The following is a 14,205-nucleotide window of genomic DNA, read 5'->3' as shown; positions in this document are numbered from 1 at the left end:
TTTTCTATTCCTTTACAAGTATTTCCTTAATGCAGCCTCTTACGTCCCACTTTCTGGGGGGATATTTTTGTCACAAATTAATTTTGAACTCACTGAGGCCATGTGTACACAAACAGGCTCGTTCTTTATAAATATTTAAACAGGCAAATGAAAGAATACTGTAACTCTACTAGAAGATAGATGTTCTAAAACAAAAAACTTTACTTTTAGGTTACATACACACTGTTCTGTTTCTTTTATAGACATGCTTTACATCATTTCCTCCGAAGGATGGGGAAGCTACAAGTAACAGTGCAGAAGGGGTTAGCCTGAGATGCTGGATAAAACAGCAGAGCTAACAAGACAGACAGTGCATGAGAACATGAGTTCTGACCTCATGCATATTAAAATCCAGGTGGGAATGGCATCCACTGCAGCAGTCTTCAAAAGTTATCCACAAAACAAACAAAAACAGGAGAAATTCAAATCTAAACTCATAACCTCCATTTATGGAAAATCATTCTTGGCTCAGGCCGTATAGCACCCTCTTCTAAGATAGGACTGAGGAATACAAAGACCATTTACAGCATGATCAAAAGTTGATGGGTTGATTGGCTATATTCCTAAAAATTAATACTCACAGTTAAAGAAAAGAATGCTTTCTAGGGAGCACTCTATGCATTCACTATTAGAATCACTACTCTGTGATTATTATATATTTCTATTGTTAAATGCCTAGAAACAGAAATAACCTTTGGTATTTAAAAGTCAGCTACTTCTGTTGAGTATCTACTTATAAAACAAAATATGAACAAGAAAACAAACTAATGGGGTTTTTAATTATGCATCTGGAATGAGTGTTGTTCAGTTTTCAGAGAAAAAAATTACAAGCTATCTCAAATAACAGTATGTGCATGTTTAGTCATGTCTCTAAAAACCATCAGGATTTCCTCCTCTCCTTCTTCCTGTAAAGCACTTCTTCTCAAGAAAGAGAGAAAAGTGTGAAAGTAAATCACCAAGTCACACAGCTAATATCCACAACAACAAAAAACACCTCCTATTGGTTTTTATCTGAAATCTACAGAAACACTCTCGATCATCATCAAATGAGAAATGAATTGAGTCGATTAGCACTTTAAAGAGCAGTAAAAGAAAGAGTCGTTGAAAACAAACATAGGCAGCCATTTTATGTTCACTTTTAAGGTCAAGAAGAGCCAGCAAGGCCTAATTAACTTCAAAGCCATCACCGAAAGAGGTGTGATACGAAATGATCCTATGACCTTTGTTTTGACACCATAGTCAATCATATGTAGCATTACTTAGCCCGATATTTATTGTGGAGATCATACGTAACTATGGAAGAAAAGAAAAGCAGACTAACAGAAGGATTTTCATGGAAAGTGCCCAACACATTTGCTTTCTCTCCATGCCTCTAGCTATCACAGGAATTGAGTGAAAGAGTAGCAGGCCACTCTACCTAATCAAGAGCTAATACGACTGGCAAACTTGGACTTTACTACTTTAGTGCTTTTAAAATCAACCACTGTGGTGGTTGAAGAAGAGATGGCTAGGCAGATAAAATGCTTGCTGTCCAAAAGCACAGGGACCTAAGCTCGGACATACAACATATGCATGTAACATCCAGGTCATCTGCACAAACCTGTAACCCCAGCAAGGGAAGATGGAGACAAGACTCCTAGACCAGGAGTGGTGGTGCACACCTTCATTCCCAACACGTGGGAGGAAAGCAGACAGATTTCTAGGAGTTCTAGTCCAGTCGGCCTGGTCTACAACTAGGTTCTAGGGCTAGAAAGAAGACACCCAGTCTCAAACTTAAAGTGGCCCAAAGCACGAAAGAGTAATGCTCACAGTCAGCTCACAGCGCATATGATTTCCTTTATCCTCAAGCTTCCTTTATCCTCAAGTCAAGACCATGATGAGGATACAGAAACTCCAGCCTGACAGCAAGGGAACCAGCATAGGACCAAACTAGGCCCTCTGAATGTGAGAGACAGTAGTATGGTTGGGACAGACTTCAGGGGCCACTGGTAGTGAGACCAGGATTTATCCCTACTGATTGTACTGGCTCCTTGGAAAACATTCTCTTTGGAGGGATACCTTGCTCAGCCTAGACATAGTGGGGAGGCCCTTGGTCCTGCTAAAAAGCATGTGCTGGACTTTGTTGACTCCCCATAGGAAGCCTTACCCTCTCTGAAGAGTGGATAAGGGTGGGATACAGGGGAGCTAGAGGGAGCAGGAGGAGGGGAGAGAATGGGAACTGAGATAGATAGATAGATAGATAGATAGATAGATAGATAGATAGATAGATAGATAGATACATACATACATAGATAGATACATAGACAGACAGACAAGAATACAGCTAATCTAGACTATAAATCCCAGGCAGAGATATACCCATTACCATTTACTGTATTTAACAAATTTAGAAATCATGGATGAAATTTTGGGTGAAAGAACTTGAAAAATATGCATTGTGTGAAATGCCAACTCTATCTAAAAATGATTGAGTAAAAAGAGGAAATTGGCCAAAAAAAAACCCAGCAATCACTAACAGATGTCAAAATAAAAACAAACTATAGCTTTTTAGCTGACAGATAACATCGAGTGTTTTTATTGTGTAAAACACATTTAAAGAGTGTACACACATTGCGGACTGATTAAATCAAACTGAGAAAGACATTTCCTCAGTGCCTAGCATCTCTGCTATGAGAGCACTAACTTCTACCCTCTTTCCTTCTCCAGAGCACAGAGACCTCTCTAATCACTCACTTCTGCCTTTCACAGATACATTTTATATGGAAATCTCAGATTATAATTGGTTTTTCTAACAAAAATCAATAATTATTTCCATTCCAAAACACATAAACGTAAAACAAAAATAGCTAAATGCAGTAACTAACCATGGACTAGATTCAACACTACAAATTCAATAAAAGGACACAAACCTGATTCATTTTAGTGACACTAAATAAAGGAAAAAATGCAGAGAATCTATGTCCGACTCTGTCTCACCCTGCTTCTATCCCAATGCCAGGCAAGACATTATATTTTCTCAGTTTTAGAGTTCAACACTAAAACTATGCACAAATATAAATGGTAATTATCATTTGGCAGGTCTCATTTGTATAAGAAAATTACCCCCAGTGTTTTGTCCAATATAGCCAGGCCTCACTTTACACATAGGAACAAAAACACACCTCTGTGAATCAGGATGCAGCAACACTTAAGCTCCTATGTTCCCCCATTTCTTTGATGGCTCACAGTCTGTGATCTTAAAGTATTTCCTGATAGTTTCATTGAAGTTAATCTCATCCCTAAGGAACTAATAGCAGAAAACAAGGTACTGTACAGACAGCTCAGGATCACTACTGAAATGAGCAAGTACTGCTTTAGATAGCTGAGCATTTCAACTATTAACTTCTGCCAGCAGACCAGCAAAGGTTCCTACCAAGTCTCACGAATGGCAAGAATAGGGTTGCTCACCGTACATCCTCCTTCCAAAGGACAAAGGCAAACACTGGGTAAGCTGATGGAGCATTCAGGCTGAGTCCTATAACGTTTTAGGCAACATCACTTTTGCCTCTGGTCCACTGTTACCTAATAAACACAGCAATGCTAGCACAAAGACTTTGTGGTATATAGATCTTGGACAAACCCGAAGAACCTCAACTTTGATGAGGTTAACTAATTAAAGGTATGCATACGACAGCAATTCCTGAGAGCAGTGCATATGGGGACAACTCTTAAAGGAGAAGTAGAAAATGATGGCGGGAGGTATATCTAGCTTCCTCCAGCTATGGGTAGTGAGGAAGAAGAAACATATGCAATAATTCTAGCTGGAATACTCAAGAATAATAAATACTTTCCACCCATATAATTTCTCATTTTCTTGTATAGCTGAAATACAAGAAATCAGTAAAGAAAATCGCTAACAATAAATAAATGTCCTTCTGATGCTTGTGCTGAAATTAGAAAAATAACAATGAACATTACTTTCATTTTTTCACTATTTTTCTTATAGGCTTTATGTATCTGCATCAACTATTAGATATGTTATTGTACAAACTAAAGGAAAAGGCAATGTGTATTTATAAGCATAATAATATATTAAATACTGTCATAATTTTAAGCACCCATTATTTCTAAAATAGTGTACAAGCATGTTTAAAGTTAAAATCTACCTTAATACACAAGCTACATAATCTACACAATCACTTTGAAACCTCTAGGAGTAACAGCATCATTCATAAACCTCTACCTATTAGAATATAAATTTTTAAAATTAGATCAGACACAGTGTTTTATACTTCAGATATTTAAACTATCAACATGAAAACACTGTTTAGCTGCTGAGCATAGCTGATACAATTACCCTCTAACTCTGGTAGATCCCCATATGCTAGTGAAGCCAATACAAATGTGTCTGAGATATAATGAACACTATTATGAATTTTGAGATGAATGCCAGAACAATCAAAAGGTTAACATCAACAAGATCATTTTAGAACAAAGGAAGAAATAAAGAATTTTTCCTATAAAACTGAAGCAAAAGGAATAATAAACTTTAACGACAGTATGCACAGGAGAAAATTATTTCAGTAACATTTCAGAAGAGCATTTTCCCTGATAATTTTAATAAAAGTCTGAAATACATGTGTAAACATTCTGTGGGTTATACAATACTTGTTCCCTGTTATGGAAAGTGGAAAAATAACACCTGTCAAAGTAACAATCAGAAGGTAGAGAAAGCACATTTTAATTCAGCATCACCATTAAACATATGAGCAGGAAAAGTGGAAGGTAGTGACTTGGTGCACACAGATTTACGACAATCCTCCCCAGCCATCAATGCTATCTATCACTGTTGCTAATGCGCTATAGGAAGTTTACTGCAATCTTAGCTTTTCTTACATCTTCGGACAATAAATACAGCCAAAAGAAAGGGTACAAACAAAATGATATTTTAAAAGGTGTGTAAATGTGACACTGTCTTGCACATGTGTTTGTTGTGTTGTGTATGAAAAAGAGAGTTTCCACATGTTTATGCTAATATTAAAGATAGACAAGCAAGAGTACCACTATGAAATACAGGCTTCCCTTGGGTTACAACATAGCCAAAGGAAATCCTGCTCATCTGTTTCACCTCATGAAGCCTCATCAGCCTAGTCACTGTGCTGCTTAAACAGTAATTAAAGTCCTTATCCTTTCCTTCACTAACAGAATGGTTTTTCTTTGTTTATATTATTTTGTTGTTATTGTTGTTTTCACATGACCTTGTGATAGATAGATAGATGATAGATAGATAGATAGATAGATGCATACACACACACACACACACACACACACACACACACACATATATATGTATGTATGCCTAGCACACCTACTATGTGTTAGACCTCTGTGCCTGCTGAAGGAGGCTGCTCGTTGGTTCTCGGCTGCTTAGCCCCAAAATAATTACACATAAACTGTATTGATTAAATCATTGCTTAGCCCATTAGTTCTTGCTTTTTATTGGCTAACTTTTAGATATTTATTTAACCCAATTCTATTAATCTGTATATTGCCACGTGCCTGTGGCTTACCGGCTAAAGTTCCAATGACTGTCTATGGCAGGGCTACATGACTTCTCTCTTATTCTGCCCTTCTTTCTGCCAGCATTCAGTTTACTTTTCCCCACCTAGCTAAGTTCTGCCCTGCTATAGGTCCAAAGCAGTTTTTTTTTTTATTATGTGTGGTAATCACAACATACAGAGAAAAATCCCACATCATGTGCCTCATCCTAGATAAAAGATACCCAAGATAAGATTCCGGTCTATCAACAGCAAGCATGGACATAAAACGGTTCACCTATCTGGTTCATCTGAGTCTCTGCTACCACAGAAGATGTATCTATTGCATATGTGTCCTTAACTTCAAAGTGCCAGGATGTCTTTGCTCTGCACTATAACACGCCATCATGACTTGACTAGATTGAACACTGAAAATCCAAAAGTACAAAATCTGGAAAAAAAAATCCAAAATTCATACCTTTTGAGAACAGCAAGATGTCACAAGTGAAAAAATGACACAGCTGACTTCATGAAACATTTTGCAACCAAAATACAGTCGAATTAAACACAAAACTACTTTTAGGTTCCACAGATTGTATATATATATACACACATATCATGAATACCTCCTGTGTTTGGACCTCGTTCCTGTTCTCAGGGCTCAGGGTGCCTAATAATGCAAATACTAAACAAAAAACTAAGCAAAAAAAATCTGAAGTCCAGCAGTGGTAGCACACGCCTTTAAACCCAGCACTCAGGAGGCAGAGGTAGGAGAATCTCTTGAGTTTGAAGCCAGACTGGTCTACAAGAGCTAGTTTCAGGACAGGCTCCAAAAACTACAGACAAACCCTGATGGGGAACCTCCGTCAGCCAATGGCTTTTGAGAGGCTGGACCAGGTTGAGGTGTGGCTTTGGGGTGCCAAAAAGCCGCAATCCCACCCACTCACCCCTCTTCTTCCCATGCTCTACACCTGGATGTTGGACCCCTATTCCTCTTCTGTGAGTTTCCTTTTTTAATAAAGAAAAATTTTAGTATACTCTATTTGGAGTTAGCTTGGGATTATTTGACTAGAGTTCCCCCCCAATTTGATGTGTTCTGCATCAAAACCTGGTCTCAAACCCCACCCCACCCCCAAACTCCAAAAGCAGAAACACACCAGCTCCAAAAATTTGTCAATGAAGAAAAAAAAAGGAAAGTGTGTGTATGGGTATATGGGTCTAACAAGTGAGAGGTTGTGTGTATGTGTATACGGGTCTAACAAGTGAGAGGTTGTGTGTATGTGTATATGGGTCTAACAAGTGAGAGGTTGTGTGTATGTGTATACGGGTCTAACAAGTGAGAGGTTGTGTGTATGTGTATACGGGTCTAACAAGTGAGAGGTTGTGTGTATGTGTATACGGGTCTAACAAGTGAGAGGTTGTGTGTATGTGTATACGGGTCTAACAAGTGAGAGGTTGTGTGTATGTGTATACGGGTCTAACAAGTGAGAGGTTGTGTGTATGTGTATACGGGTCTAACAAGTGAGAGGTTGTGTGTATGTGTATACGGGTCTAACAAGTGAGAGGTTGTGTGTATGTGTACACGGGTCTAACAAGTGAGAGGTAAAGGTTTGTAATGGGGAACTGGAGCTATCTGCCTTCCGCCCTAGGGACCATGCAACTGAAACATGAACTCTTCAAATCAATGACAACATACACCTGGAACATCACCATCAGAAGCAGGTAAGACACATTTAAATTAAGTAGAGCAAAGTGAACTTTACATTTTCAACTGACCACATTTCTAGTAATTTTTAATATTTTTGATGCACGATTAATACAAACTCAGAGAAATTGGGGTTCAACCTGAAAGTCAGAAAAGAAAACCAGCCAGCCACTGGCTCTTACCTCAACCGCAGTTCAAAAATGGCAATCCTGCCTCCAGGAATCTCAGAATGAGACTAAGAGCTGTCTCCTCCCATCTTATAATCCTCTCTCGTTCTGGGATAGAAGGTGTGCACCTCTACCCCTGGTTTCTATGGCAAACTAGTGTAGATACTGGCATTAAAAGTATGTGTTATTGCTTCCTGGTCTGTAAGGCTGGCCAGTGTGGCTGTTTTACTTTTCTGATCTTAAGGCAAGGTTTATTAAAATACAAATGAAATGCCATAAATATTTTTATTACTAAGTATATGCATTGTAACAGTAAGCTGTAACATGTGTGAGTGCCTGTGCCGGTCAGAAGGGGTTGGGTCTTCTGGGGCTGGAGTTACAGGCAGTTTGTGAGCAGTCTGATGTGGGTGATGAGGACCAAACTAGGGTCCTCTGGAAGAGCAAGAAATACTCTTAACCACTGAGCTGTCTGTCTAGTCCTTTGACAATATGTCTTAAATGTAGATATGAAGATATAAAACATTTCATACCATAATTTAACTGTAGAACATGTAGCATCATATCCACAGTAGCAACACACTGGTCACAGATACATTAAGTATGCAGAGCAGTAGAGAGAAGCCAAACAAAGCAGTAATAACAGTAGAACTCAGCTGGTAACCACACATACCTAGAATCCCAGCAATCAGGAGGCTGGGGCAGAGGAAGGGAGGGAGGGAGGGAGGGAGGGAGGGAAGAGAGAAAAAGAAAAAGAGAAAAAGAGAGAGAAAGAAACAGAGAAAGGAAGGAGTGAATGAAGGAAAGAATGATGGAAGGAAGGGAAGGAAAGAGGGGAGAGGAGAGAGGGGAAGAAGAAGAGAAGTAGGGAAGTGGGGGACAGAGGGAGATCATATAGGTGGGCAGGCAAGACAGTACATTGAAATCCCTAAATATAAACATATTTAATTGCAAATTTCAAACTAACCTCAACTTTCCCTGCAAATTCCTATCTGAAAGCCCAGAAAGAAATTTAAAACAAACAAACCAGAGTGTGACTGGTCGGTGGAAATAATAAAAATCAGAACATTCTAATAAATTATCTTTTTTTTCCTGGTACCAATGTAATTTTCCTAAAGACATAAAACACTGTTTGTTAAGTAGCATAAATAAAGTATATTTTAAGAAATTTGTCCTTCAAATGGGAATCCCTCTTTTTCCGCATTTACCTTTTCCTCTAGTTGGTCCTTCAAACACTGGTACTTCAGCTTCAATTTTTTGTTTTCGTTTTCATTCTGGGCTAATTCCTCTGTCAGCTTCTCACACTGGGATTTCAGTTTCTCTAGCTGACAACGGTGGGCTTGAGCCATGTTCTTATCTTCCAGGCTTTCTGCCTGAGGTAAAGAAAAAGAGAAAAGAGAACGCTGACTGGCGACAGTCGGGTGACACCACACACAGTCCACACGGTGGCAGCGGAGAAAGCACTGCAAGAGTTTAGTGCTCTTTGCATAAACAGAAACCGAGCGCAAAGCAAGGGTGCTCTGGGTGGATTTGGTACAACTCAAACACTTGCTAAGTGACAGGAACCACAGTAAGGTGCTGCGGATGACAGAGATGAGCCATACAAAAGTCGGAGAAAACAAGTCAGTTTGACATCAATGAACGAGAAGTACTTCCTGGGAATTGTGGCATAAAGAGGAGGCTAACTGATGATCGAGGAGGGCGTTACTACAGAAGATCCCCAAAGGGACACTTCAAGATGATGCTCTCAACTGGTCAGCGTCCTCATCTACAAAAGGGCTTACCTTTCTTCTTCCTCCTCCCTGGATATCAGGAAAGACTCACATACTTCTCACACAATGTAATATTGATACGACTCTCATGGGACACAGAAGAACCATATGAATGACCTGTCCATCACCAGCAGTATAATAAAGTCCCTTCATATCTACCTTTATTAGGGTATGACCAAACTCAACACTTTTTTCTCCATTCATTTATTTTAGAGATTATAATTTAAGGTTCTCCATTGCACTTCCTCTCTCCAAACCTCCCATAATAGCACTCCCCATTCTTCATCAAATCATGGCCTTTTTTTCACTAATTGTTGCTTCATGCTTCTGTGTGTGTGTATAATCTAATCTAAAACTAACCTGTTGAGTTCACATAACGTCACATAATGTTACTTCAATCTGTGTTCTCAGGGCTGACAGCTTGCCACTGGACAGGTACTTGGTATGCTCTTCCCTGGGAAGGACTCTCTCTCCCGCCCCCAGCTTTATTCTATTACCTGTAGCTCGCTGTGAAGGGTTGAGGGTTTGGAGTTTTTCCCATCCTGTCTGACATGTTCATTGGTGTCAATTTTATTTGGCTCACTCTGAGTGGTCATCAAACTCAGACTTTAAGAGATGTGTATTAGGGTCATATGAGTAGCACGTGAGTAAGTGCACACACACACACACACACACACACACACACACACACACAATACACACGCGAGCACACACACAATCTTAAAATTCATACGGAAACACCAAGACCAAGGCGAGGCAGAACAATCCTGAACAAAAAGATTTTGCAGGAGGTATCACCATACATGACTCCAAGTGTCAGCAACTGTTTACCCCTTTATCTTCTCAACATCCTGAGCAGGAAGAGGCTTTACTCGCTATTCACTCCTGCTTTGAGCCTTGAGTTGTTAGTAACTTATGCAGGCACACTGTGAATAGAAGCAGGCAGAGAACCTGAACCCAAGATTTTGTCCTCACATCCACATTCTCAACAGGGATGCTGCCATAAGGTTTTAACAGCACCTGAACCAGAGTGTCAGTAGGAACTTGACACATCTACCAGTCACTAACAGTTGACAAGCAATTTCATATAATCCTTTTAAAATATATGTTTTAACACCTAAAATGTATGAGCTTTCTTTTCCTCCATGGTTGGTACACACATGGACACACATGCACACTAGGCAAGCGCTCTACCTGAGCTACAAGGCAGCCCTGCCTCCATTATTGTGTCTGATACCCATGACTAATTAGGCACGTAGGAATACAATCATTGAAAACAACTTCCTGGAAGAAGTTTTGAGAGTTTTAAACAAAATCTATATTTTATTTCCTCCACAAAATTTAGCTAAGACCTGATGCCATTTTGAATTAACAAAGGAATTGATTTTTTTATGAGCAATCCTGTATTCACAGTCCCAAAATAAATTTACAAAATAAAGTCTCTCATCAGGAAAATTGCTCAATTACAATTTTAAGTTTCAGTAGACTGCTTTTTACTTACTTTATGTTCTATAAACAGCTCGGGTTGAATAGGAATCTTCTCCTGAAGGTCAGTGGCGATGTTAGCGCCTGCTCTCAGGCCCTCAATATCTGTGCTCTTCTCCCTCCCACCACACCTCTGCCCAGTCATATCTCATTTGAAATCTGTGAAGACTCAGACATCTACACCACTGAACTTGTCAAATTCTGTTGGAGGTTTTTCCTCTACACAGGGTCTATTTCTCAACATATCAGTTCTTTAATTTCCCCAATATTTTACTTCTTTGATGCTCTTTTTTTTATCTGCTTTTTATTTGAGGATCTGCAAAGTCATGTGCTCACAATAGCCAATTCTTGTTCCTATTTTGGTGGTAAAGTATTAAGAGAGATATAGCTTTACCAATATCACAGAGTCAACAAGGGCAAAAGTATAGCCTTCAGCTTTGGTCTCTAGTAGAAGGCTCTCGAGAACAACTTTATGGAAGGGGGAGTCAACCTCATGCTCTGAAAATGTTACCACCATCTAGAGCATGTCATAAATATTTTCAATTGAAGACTAGCCCTGAGGACGGTGACTAGATATGATGGGGTGATCTGTACAGAGACTAACCACAGGCCATGTAGCTGAGCATGGTTAGCCTCTCAAAAAGTAGTAAATTATGTGAAGTTGAAAGACACAAAAACCTAATATTACAGCACAAACAGCCCAAAATTCTCCCGTGTATCATTCAGGATGTGCAGTCTGTGAGGAACTTTGCTATCGACTTGTTTTACTAAATATAAAAAAGAGAATAAGTAGAGTGACATTGGTGACATTCCCCCAGGATAATACTTGGCTTAAAGTAGGCAAGTGCTGGGCCCTCACAGTCTCAGCTTCTCCAACAGCACAACACCCTGCTCAGATCTCAGAATCTGACATGTTTAAAAAAGTCAAAAGGATTCTGAAAATCCAGAGTGATTGAACAATATAGAATTTTTCACACAAGCTTTTGGTCATCTCACTGTAACAACTCCAAACTACTTCCAAAACAAAAAGCGAGGAACTCATCTTTTCATGTACCACACTTAAATTCAAACTACAATGATCCCAGAGCATGGCAGGAACAAGTTCCATGACTTGCAGCTTTTCAAGCACTTTAATCCAACATCCACTGAACAAATTTCTCTATGTATGAAAGCTGAAGCTAGGCCCCACCGGGAGACAGAAAGATGCCTGTGATGTGATGACTATCTGCCATGAGACTAACAAACATCCAAGGCTGCCTAACTGTATTGTGCTACAGGAATATTGGAGGATGGAACCCCGGCCTCAAATGAGAGTCAGGCCATTGCAGCAGATTTTCCGAATGAGCAAAACTCTTGCTGTAGGTGGGAGAACGCCACTGCAAAGAGACGGCAATGGAAAGCCCATCAGTGAGAAGAGACGGCAATGGAAAGCCCATCAGTGAGAAGAGACGGCAATGGAAAGCCCATCAGTGAGGCACGTGGAGAACACACAAGCGAACAATACGCACAAGAAAGGAAGGTGAGGCAAATGAGGGCAAGCTGGGCTAAAGATGGCAAAGAGTCAACAAACGGTTTATTAAGCAGGAAATCAAACTCAAATACCTATTTTCAGAAAAGAAAGTATGTGGTGTCTGAAGGAAGAAGGGGGAAAGTTAGGAGTAGAAAGTGAAAGCAGAGAAGTCACTGGGAGGTGTGTGTAGGTTTTCAGAATTACATTCTGTGCCTTTTTTGTCAATACCACGAGATATTCGGATATTCATCTACTGTCAAGGAGATTATACTTCTAGCTTTATCCTAACTCAAGCCAGAATATCTAAATGTATAAATGGTGATCTTTTTTTCTTAAGTTCTATTCTTCTTTCATACACTGCATACCAATGGCAGTTTCCCCTCCCTACAGTCTCCTAGATCCTGCCCCCAGATCAACTCCTCCTCTGTTTCCCTTCAAGAAAAAGGAGGAGGAGAAAGAGGAAAGGAGACTTCACAGATTGTCAACCAAACATGGCATAACGTGTTATAATAAAACTGGACACAACTGTCATATCAGGGCTGGATTTGTCAACCCAGCAGAAAGAAAAGAGGCCCAGGAGAAGGCAAGAGTCAGAGATATTCCCACTCACACTGTTAGGAGTCCCACAAGAACAATAATCCACACAATCATAAGGCATATACAAAGGCCCTGGCTCAGACCCATTCATGATCTGTTTGTTGCTTCAGTTTCTATGTACCCCTATGAGTCCTGCTTAGTTGGAATCAGTGGGCCTGGTTTTTCTGGTGTTCTTGATCCCAGTCCTACTTTTTCGGGTTCCCCTAGCTCCACCTAGTGTTTGGCTGTGGGTCTCTGTATCTCCTCCCATCCCTTGCTAGATGAAGACCCTCTGCTGACAACTGGACTAGTCACCGATCTATGAGTACAGCAGAACATCATTAGGAATCATTTCACCGACTCTTTTTTTTTTTTTTTTTTTTTTTTTGCCAGTTCTTTCTGCTTCTATCCTAGGTCTCTAAGATGCTCTGTTTCTGATTCCTGGCCATCCAGGTAATGTCAGGCATGGGTTCCCTCTCATGGCAAGTGCCACAAGTTGGATCAATCATGGGTTGGCCTCTCCCACAAGTTATGCACCACCATTGTCCCAACACATCTTTCAGGCAAGACAGAATGTAGCTCTAACGTTTTGTGGCTGGGTTGATGTACCAGTCCCACTGCTAAGAGCCTTGCCTGGTTCTAGAAGATGGCCAGTCCAGGCTCCACATTGTGCATTACGAGTAGGCTTCTCTAGGGTCACTCTGATAGATTCCAGGGAGTTACCACTATACTAGAATTCTGCATCACTCCCTAATTCTAGTTCTCTCTCCAAGGACTCTTTTCCTCCATTTCTCCCACCCCACCCCCCACTGGAAGTATCCTGTTCACATCCCCACCCACCCCAGGCCACCCACAAAACCTATATTCTTTTTCCCTTTCTCAGGGAGATCCACGCATGCCTCTTTGAATCCTCCCTGTTACTTAGCCTCTCTGGGTCTGTGGATTATAACATGATGGTCCTTAATGGCTAATGTCCAGTTATGAGGGAGTACAAACCATGTTTGTCTTTCTGGGTCTGAGTTACCTCATTCAGAAAGATCTTTTCTAGTTCCATCCATTTGCCTGCAAATTTCATGATGCCGTTTTCAGCATCTGAGTATTACCACATTGTATAAATGCATATTTTCCTTATCCATTCTTCATATGAAAGACATCTATGTTGTTTCCAGTTTCAAGCTATTATGAATAAAATGACAATGAACATGGTTGAGCAAGTGTTCTTGAGGTAGGATAGAGCATCCTTTGGGTATATTCCCAACAGGTCTTGAGGTGGATCAATTTCCAATCTTCTAAGGAACCTCCATACTGATTTCCATAGTGACTGTACTAGTTTTCACTCCCATCAGTAATGGGTAAGTGTTCCCCTTGCTCCACATCCTCCCCAGCATGAGCTGTCACTTGTGTTATTGATCTTAGCCATTCTGGCAGATGTAAAATG

General features: G+C 40.1%; 1 protein-coding gene across 1 annotated transcript in view; it reads right to left on the bottom strand.

Moving 5' to 3' along the window:
* Cep128 (centrosomal protein 128) overlaps positions 1 to 14,205 on the bottom strand; it is a 358,487-nt gene that overhangs the window by 217,431 nt on the left and 126,851 nt on the right. The window contains exon 16 of the mRNA XM_041658366.1: positions 8,633 to 8,797. Within this exon, the coding sequence (XP_041514300.1) occupies positions 8,633 to 8,797 (165 nt within the window). The remainder of the gene's footprint in view (positions 1 to 8,632; positions 8,798 to 14,205) is intronic.

Source organism: Microtus oregoni, unplaced genomic scaffold (genome assembly GCF_018167655.1).
Source record: "Microtus oregoni isolate MIOR12 unplaced genomic scaffold, Mior012 000009F_ref0000495, whole genome shotgun sequence".
Lineage (NCBI taxonomy): Eukaryota > Metazoa > Chordata > Mammalia > Rodentia > Cricetidae > Microtus > Microtus oregoni.
This window is presented reverse-complemented; position numbering and strand designations above follow the sequence as displayed.